Below are 9562 nucleotides of genomic sequence, written 5' to 3' on the forward strand. Positions count from 1 at the left end.
TCTCCAACGGCTTCTTGATCTCAGGAATCAGTATCATGATTAGATTCAGTATGATTCTTTTTACCATTCGGAGATGCATCATCTTCAAATAGTTCATTTAGTACATCAAGATTATAAATGAGTCCAGCCTCTTCTCGTTCGATGTCTGTTGTGTTGCGTCTGAAGATGTTAAAGAGGTTTAACAGTAAAACTCAAACCAAAAGCAGAGTAACAAATTCTGATGGAATTCCATTATTTTAATTCATTTTTAACTAAATCAGAGTAAAAAGAACAAGCTCTTTTCCAGCTACTACCAGAACTAGCTACAAGAATAATTAGTATATTGAAGGTTCACTGCTGCTACGAGTTTGTGCCTTAAAAGCTCATTACATTTACATTTCGTCCCATAAGAGTAAGACAATATCGAAATCCCACTTGGTCGCCAATTCATTACATTTTGTCGAAAAATCATTGGAAGAATATTACTTCAACAGAATTTCATTAGCAACGGATAATGGTACACTCACAAACCAGTATATGTCACTTTCCGGACCACCATATTGCCAACTTGAGTGCACAAATAAATTAGTTAACTTTCTTTAACCCATTGCGGACTTATGCTCTTTCCAGGACGGACAGTCCACTCTACTATCTCTTTAAAAAAAATCACAATCAGAATTATAATCTTCTGCTTGCTCATAATCTTTATTATCCAAATCATCACCGAAAATTTCTTCTCCGTCAGCTTCTTGATCCCAGGCATTGGTATCATTATTAGATTCAGTACAATTCTTTTTAGCATTAGGAGCTGCATCATCTTCAAACAGTTCATTCAGTGCATCAAAATTTATAAGTGAGTTCAGCCTCTTCTTATTCGACGTCTGTTGTGTTGCTTCTGCAGATGTTGAAGCAGGAGCGGGAGCAGGAGCGTTGTCAACCTTAGTACCTCGCTTTTGCATCTGTTTTTTTCTTGGTTTTTTTATTGTTTCACCGGCTGCTGCTGCAGATCTCTTCAAATCTTGTTCACGAATATATTCTTTGTTCATCGCCTCCCACAAAACCTTCTTACCCTCAGCTTCCTCATCATCACCTAGATATTCATCAACCTCAACAGCAGAAAGGTCCTCTGAATCATCACTACCTGAACTAGAAACACTACTGAATTTCTTCGAAAACTCAAATTTACTATTACTACATTCCCTGATCAGTGTTTCTGCTTTAGCACGATCAAAAGACTGAGTATTTGATCCACAACCAAGTCCTTTACAAAGCTCAACAAACTCATTACAACACGCATTACAAAGCCCATAACGGTACACCTTTTCATCTTTATGTCGACAAAGAATACCTAAATCACCCCCAGAATCTCGCAAATCCAACTCTTTATCCATCTCAAACTCCTTCGCAATCCTCCTAAACTCATCAACAGTCAATCCCCCAGACCCTGTTTTCCCAAACTCAATCAACTTTCCCCTCAACACACCATCACAAACACGCACAACTCTATCAACATCCGATTTCTGACACGTAAATCCATTAGCCAAAGCTGCAATATACACAGCAGCACCGCACACTCCACCAACATTCCTTTGCATCAAATCCCCCTTAACAAACTCCACAATCTGCAACGCCACCATACAAACCCGCAAATTCCTCTCTTTCAACAAAACACTCACGTAGCGATGAATAAATAAACTAGGATCGACCACATTCTGCACAAAAGAGCTTAATTTAAACCCCAAAACCTTACAAAGCCGCAAATACTCAACTCCCAATTCATAAACATTAATCCCCAACTCAACCGAAAACCGAAACAGCAAAACCGGAATCTTATTCAACAAACACGCAATGTACAAACAACAAGCTGCAATCTTATCACTATTATTAGCATCACTACCAGAAATACCATTACACGCACTTTCACGATCACGCTCACCAGCTGTTTGATAAAATTTACAGGCTTGTTGAACTGCAAAAGCGTCAAAAATAGAGAGTTTTAATGCAAAATTGTTGATGAATTTGAAGGAAGCTTGGTTAGATCGGATGTAGAAATCTTTTTTGATGAGAATAGAGTGTTGTTGAGAGTGAGATTTGCTAGGGCTAGGTTTAGGGTTAGGGTTTGGTGATAATTTACTGGAACAAACAGTGCAGCGTGGATTGATTGAGGTGGAGGGGCGGGCTTGTTTGCGATTGACGCGACATTGCTCGCACCGGAGCATTGCTGATTCTTTGAGTTGTGGGGATTTGAGAGTGGGTACGGTGTTTATATATGGAACCCGAGGGTTGTGTAAGTTTAGCTGTGGGTTTGGCTGGTGTTGGTTTTATATTTTGGCCACCTAGCTAGTATAGTAAAATCTCTAATGGCTAGAGCAAAGCCAACGTTGTGACAGATATAAATGTAGTTATTATTATAATTTAGTACCAAAATAAAATAGCATCATGTCTTCAATAGTTTATTCTAAATTTTGTTTCAAATTTAAATAACTTTCAAAATATATTACATTTTAATTATAAATTTAACTTTCTTTCAAGTACCTTATACTTTTAATTTCCTATTTTATCCATTTCTCCACTTTTTTCATTTTTTGATGAGTTGGCAATTATAGTACAATGTTATATTTTGTGTTAAATTTAGCACAAATAATAACATTGTAATATTTTAGCACAAAATTTAGCACATTATTGAATTGAGATTTTTTACTTTTCATTGTATGTTATAACTATAGCAGATATAGCACACTATTAAATATGTTCTGATCTTTCAAAATTAAGTTTTAACCATTAGATCCCCACACATTTTGGGATGTTTGATTCATGCCGGTATTTAAGTTTTAACGGTATTACATATGGGTTTTGATTATTCCCAATTTATAATAGATATGAATTTTTTAACCCAAATAAGAGGTGAGTATCAAATAAAGAATCAAATATATTTTTAATTTCTTATACACTTTTATGTAAATGTTTAACACATAATTAGATTAATAAACTAAAACAACAACAAAACTGAATTTATTAATATTTTAAATTAATAAAATAAAATATATTTAAATTAAATAAATTCATTACACCACTCAATCAAACACATAATATCAAAAATGATAAAAAAACCCGATTTCTCATTTCAACTTTATACCCCTTCATGAAATAAACGACCCTTAGGAAGCTGGCATACACTCCATTTATAGTGCCCTCCATTTATACCAATGATATACTAGTTCCCAAAAAAAAAATCAAAACTTTTTAAAAAATAAGATATTAGTTTGTGATTGATTGATTTCTCATAAATATAAAGCATCTCACATGGTTAATACTCTATCCATCTTATATTATGTGTCATATTTTGACTTTTATGTAATCAAACTCACCACACTTATGACCGATAATTAAAACAAATTTATATGTTATCTTAAAATATTAAAAAATATATTGTAAAGAGGATTAGATATATTTTTTAATGATACAAATTTTGAATCATATTTAATTATAAGTTAAGTGTAATTTATGATCAAAATATAAAAAATTTGACTATAGACTAATCAAAACAAGACACCTATGAGATGGAGGAGTATAAGTTAATATGAGTTCCCCTAATTCAAACATTTGCATATACTAAAACGAATTACAGCTTACATCTTATGTGTCGAAGATTTTCCTTTAACAACTTACATCATCAAATCTATGTGTCAAGTTTTTTGATGTCATCTTCCACTAACAATCACTTCCTCATTTAATTTACTTTCAACATCTCTCTTTCATTTATTACCTCTACTAATTCCCCATTTCTCATTTCTCTCCTACATTTTTCTCATTCTCTCTCTTTTTCATTTTTATATTTTTAAAATTATAATTTTTAATAATTTTATTTTCTTCACTAATTTTATCTTATTCAAAATTAATTTTATTTACACCAATATTCATTATTATATTTTAATATTTGATAAAAGTTGATAATAAATATTTGTGGTTTGGGTAATATTATTTTCTTGAGTTTTTGTGTTTATAATTTTATTCTACTCTCATTGTTATGTATTAAAAATATTATATTAACATATATAATTTAAATTAAGTTATTTTAAAAAATTTTTATAAAAATAATTATAATATAACCGGGTATCGACCGGGAACTAATCTAGTGCCATATCTGTTTTAGAAGTTTTGTTTAGAGTTATTTTATTACCGTAGCATTACCCATAATATTAAACTATATCAGTATCAGTAGGGGTGTACACGGATTGGGTTGGGCGGGTTGGGAGAATTTAGCAACCCAACCCAATTAATTCGGGTTTTCAAAATTTCAACCCAACCCAAACCGTTTAAATTTGTAACCCAAACCAATTTGTATACTTCGGTTTGGTTCGGTTTGGATCGGTTTGATCGGTTTATTAAATATACAAAATTAATATAAAAAATTATAATAAAACATAAGGTTTTAAAGTTTAAAACACTTGAAAATAGTTCAAAATAATATTACAATCCTCCATATTGAATAGTCTTAAACATCTAATTTTCGACATCAAAAGTACTAATAATATTGCTTACGCTTTATATTTTGGAATGAATCATAAATGCAAAAAATATAACACTAATTAAACATCTATTGTTGTTACGAAATGAACTATGAACACGGAGGTTTACAGTTAGAGATATATGGATCTATGTAAATGGCATAAACATAATTTTGGATTAACTTATTAATATGTACATATATATTTTAATCGGGTTGGGTTGGGTTGGATTGGTTTAAAATTATCGAAAACCATATCCAACCCAATTAAATCGGGTTGACATTTTTTCAACCCAACTATATATCGGGTTGAAAAAAATCGGTTTGGTTCGGCCGAAATAGGGTCGGTTCGGTTTGGATTGGTCGGGTTGACCAAACCGTGTACACCCCTAAGTATCAGGACCGAAAATGGTCTCCTCACTTTTGAGTGCTGAGACAGAAGTGAACGAGGGGATCATTTTTGTTATATTTTCTTCAAACTTTAGCCCCAGAAACCAGGTTGAGAAGTTCTTAAACTTTTGTTATATTTTTATGTAATAAATTTGACCGGTCAACTTAAAAATATATGAAGATTACTCTAACATTTCTTAGTAGTCTATTTATAATATTAAACATGGTATTAATTAATAATTTAAGTACTAATTCGAATATACTTTACTTAAAATGGGTTAAAATAAATACATCAATAATAAATGAATTTAAATATGAGTCCACCACCAGAAAATCAATTATCTAATAAATGACATTCAATACAAATTTTTGTTCAGATATAAATATGAATACAAAACCTAAAACAAAGGAGATTTAAATATTACATAGTGCAACTGATTAATAGAATATCAACAAATTAATTAATTGTAAATTTACATTAGAAACCTCTCACCACATAAGCTTTCTACCAAGTCCTTACATTACATATCAGTAAGAGCAAGTCCAAGAATGACCTAAACCAACAATGTCCTGGTGTTATCTTAAACACTAAAACATTTTTAAAGCATCATGATTTCTTTTAGTTCTATCAATAAAACAAATTCCCTCCTTTTTTACAAATTTATTTTCTCTCATTTTTTTCTTTCCCTCCAATTATAATTCAAATATAATATTATACTAATAATAAGGCACAATTATAAGATATTGTTGAAGTTAAATATACAAAAAATCATGTATTAAATTACTAGTACACTATATTTCATTATATTTACAAGACATTTAGTAGGACATTGTTAGACTTGGCTCTAATGTCAATCCCACAACCTCCTCCACAATACGTACGCTTAAACCTTCAAACGATGTTAAAGTTGTCGGAATAACGAGGTACTAGGCTACTTGTTACATGTCCTCGGGTGACAGTACTGAAAGTATACATTATCACCTTTTTTTCTTCTTCTTTTTTATCTTGGAACTTGGAAGATATCAGGTCACACTGTGATCATCTGAAAAGACAAAATGGTTTAAGGTTAGAATATCTTACAAGCAACTTAACAAACTTTCTCAACTCTCAGCAAAAAACACACCTCAACTCCGCAACAAAGCAGTAACTGAAAACATAAATACAGCACACTCAAACTATAAACATGCATGCTCATCTCTTTGCAAGTACACAATTTTTAAAAGTGTTTTAAGGGACCAAGTCAAATGCATACTAAGTTTAAAGTAAACATTAGTACCTCAAATCCTCAGCAAGCACAACAAACTCTTAATGATCATTATATTATCAAATATCAGTACTTTTATGCAGGTTCCCAGGCAGATATAGCATGGAGAATCCGACCCTTCCACCCCGTCAACATCCACTGACCATCTTCATCAAATACAAAATCTTTATGGAATTCTGACTTCACCTTACACTTAAGCTTGTCTAAGAGTTCCTTGTCTAAAGGAATAAATTTAAAACCGGCATTCATATTGCGAATCTGCCACTGTTTATATGTCTCAGGCCTTTGAACCCTTTCCACACCCTCACACGCAATAACATTCATTACCTCCCGGCCACAGAACTCCCTCTCAAAATTCAATCTCTGTGGATCGTCAGAAGGCATAGTAGTATCAAGTATATCAAACAAAGCAGAATAATGGAAGAGAGCCTCTCGAAACCGAGTAACAAAAAAAGGTACACTGTAGGATCCATTAACAATAGCCTGTACAAATATAGCAGGGTTTACTTTCCTGATTAATTGAAGAACAGCATCCCTTGGATTGTTCACTGCAACAGTCTCGTCAAGTAGGTTCTCAAACCGTAAAAAACAATTTACAGCAACAACTTCATTGCTTTGAATCTTGAGGTCCTCCACTGTTATTGTCTCCCACTTTTGTGTTGCTATCGGATTGTACTCGAATGAAACATTAAAACGCTCGCAATATCCTCGCAACCGACGGCCTGTTGCCTCCATATATTCTGCAGGTCTGAAACCAGGCTGGGGCAACTCTATTCCCGTAATCCGAAGCTTAGGCGGTCCACCAGGTCTTTTTGAGAGACATTGGATAAGACCTGGCCACTGAAAACCATACTGGATACCGAAATCAATAATATGAAGTGTTGCGGCATTCGATGATTTCTCCAGAATAATTTTATTTGCAAAGAAAACTGAAGTCTTCTTAAATGGACAGGCTAAGAGGTATGCTTGGTATGCTTTTAACTTCTCAGTGGCTGAAATCCTCCTGGATGAAAGGGCGGCATACAACTGAGTGCCAGTGCCAGCCATGCGTGCCTCAAGGCCATTAGCAAATACATAAGCCAATCTCTGAGATGCATCCCCAGTTGCAGATGAGTACTGCCTAATCAGCTTTAATTGTTCATATGCAGTCCTGCGATCTTCAGAAGCAACAGACTGTGCACAACTGATCAGAAGAGTCCTAAGATCCACTGCTTCACTTTTGTTGTCTGTTTTCTTGGAGTGACTCTTGCTGACCTTCGATCCATGAGCTAGCCCATTTTCATGATAAGAGGCCGGGCTGAATTCAATAGGTTCTTTTTTGTCACAGCATGGCTCACAGAGTAAAACTTTATCAAACATTTCAGTTAACTCGACTTCTTCCTCATAAACTGCCAACTGCTTGCTACTCCTCTCATCTTCAATTACACTATCCTGGCGAAGCAAATGTTTCCTTCCCCTTGGACTGCTAGCTGAGATCTCCTCATCCCTTTCTACCTTCACCTGATGAACATGAGGACCTGCTTTTCCATCTGAAGGTAACTTGTAGTCATCCAAGTTAACAACTAACTGCGGAATGCTAGGAAGGAATTTTTTAGCTTCCTCCATTCCTTTCTTAAATTGCAAAATAGAATTGCTGTCACTAAAGATATTTGGAATCATAGGTGCATCCAATACACCACTGATATTAGTACGCAAGCTACTTTCAGATGTTACTGACCACTGTGACCTGCTATCTATGTTATGATCCGGAGGTTGATTTTTCAAATCAGCCAACTTAAAACCTCCAGAGTCAGCAACCCAGTGCGGAGGTTCATTGTATTTTCCTGAACTAGTGCCACCACTGCTGGTACTGTACTCACTTGAGCTTCCAGTAAAGTAATCACTTGAGCTTTCAGAATGTTGGTAGGCCTCAACCGGCCCGTTGAGTGAAGGAGTGTATTTCTCACCAAGCGCTTCATAAAGAGACTGCTCTGCCGCTTGCAGAGCCAATGGATCATAAAACATGGAAGGCTTTTCATCAATTTTCTCTTCCATAAGAATCTGGTCAAGGAACTTCAGCACACCATCAGAGTAGTCATTATCATCAGCGAAATACATTTCCGAGCTACCAGTAGGTGAAACATCATTAACAGTTGAACTAGAAGTAGTCATAGTTGTAGCAGCAGCATAGTCAAGCTGAGGTGGATGTTCAGGAATATCCAAGAAACTAAGATCAACAAGTTCATCTTTGTACTTAAATGTATTAGCATAATTTGGAGGCGAATCAAAACCAGGTAAAACAACCTCATCACCAAATTCAAAACCATTTAAGACATCGGAAAAATCAGTAGAGGCCGGATCCATCACCATGTAAGAAAACAACTTCCAACCCAAGACTAAATTCAAATAATACAGAAAATGTCAGAAAACCATAGTAATTATTGTATCAAATCAACTAAAACTACTATTTTCAATAAATAAATAAATAATCATACAAATAATACACCAGATATAATAAGCCCAAAAATGTAATTAAGGCAGTGATTATCAACACAATTTCAGTAATAGATACATGTCAGCAAAATATAATGAATATAGATTCAGTAAAATGTACATGTCATAAAAAATGATAATAGTAATCATAGAACAACTTGGAAAATGATCATGAATCCCACAAATTTAACACAAAATAAAATAAGTCGCAACTTTAATTAAGGTAGATGTTATTCAACAAAGGGGGAAAGAGATAAACCCTAATTAAGCATTAACAACATATATACATACATACAAAGACAAGGAAGTACACAAATTGATAGTTTATAGGTAGTAGATCTGAGAAATGAAAATAGGACATGCGTTTATACAAACCATACAAATATAATGAAACGTAGCGTACTTGAGAATCCGAGGGGGAGAGAGAGAGAGGGAGAGAATCAGAGAGAGAGAGAGAGGAATAGTTGATGAGAGGGGGATTGTATTATAAAAATGGGAAAAGGAATGAAAGGATTAAAGAGAAGAGGGAAAGGAATGAAAGCAGGCTGTATAAATTCGACAAAACAAATGAGCGGAAGAACAAACAGAGTGTAAAGGGGGGTTTAGGAGTGCACCGGCTATTGCCGGTTGCAGACCATCTTCTGGAACTTACCAGTTACCATCTCACTTCTTGCACTTCGGTTTCTTGCTTTGGTCATATCGACTTCTCTCTATATTGTTGACCACACGGGTGTTTTTTTTGCTTTCGTTCACATTAATTTATCCATTTATCCTATTAACACCCCTTTTTCCTTTAACTTTTGAAAGTTAATTTTACTAATTCATAAAATAAAATGTCAGACGAAGATCACATTACCTTAAAAATTAGAGATTTTTGCATAAATACCCAAGTTACAGAAAATGTTTATAAAAATATGAATTAACCTCATATGTAAACACATATGCAATT

General features: G+C 34.0%; 2 protein-coding genes across 4 annotated transcripts; both read right to left on the minus strand.

The window, feature by feature from the left end:
• Positions 1-299: 299 nt before the first annotated feature.
• LOC141693767 (transcription factor IIIB 60 kDa subunit-like) lies at positions 300-2404 on the minus strand. The gene has a single exon (XM_074498931.1). The coding sequence runs from the start codon at positions 2196-2198 to the stop codon at positions 636-638; it is 1563 nt and encodes a 520-aa protein (XP_074355032.1). The 5' UTR covers positions 2199-2404; the 3' UTR covers positions 300-635.
• Positions 2405-5581: 3177 nt separating this feature from the next.
• On the minus strand, positions 5582-9178 carry LOC141689495 (scarecrow-like protein 14). 3 transcript variants are annotated; one of them, XM_074493795.1, is made up of 3 exons: positions 9017-9178; positions 6154-8516; positions 5582-5919 (listed from the first exon to the last, which is right to left on the minus strand). In XM_074493795.1, exon 2 carries the CDS (start codon positions 8488-8490, stop codon positions 6217-6219), a length of 2274 nt encoding a protein of 757 aa, XP_074349896.1. In that variant the 5' UTR covers positions 8491-8516; positions 9017-9178; the 3' UTR covers positions 5582-5919; positions 6154-6216. The 3 variants fall into 3 exon arrangements, with proteins under 3 accessions (XP_074349896.1, XP_074349897.1, XP_074349898.1); XM_074493796.1 differs by having other exon boundaries at positions 8994-9178; XM_074493797.1 differs by having other exon boundaries at positions 8989-9178.
• Positions 9179-9562: the final 384 nt, after the last annotated feature.

The sequence above is a fragment of the Apium graveolens genome, chromosome 10, assembly GCF_009905375.1.
Source record: "Apium graveolens cultivar Ventura chromosome 10, ASM990537v1, whole genome shotgun sequence".
NCBI classification, from domain to species: Eukaryota; Viridiplantae; Streptophyta; class Magnoliopsida; order Apiales; family Apiaceae; genus Apium; species Apium graveolens.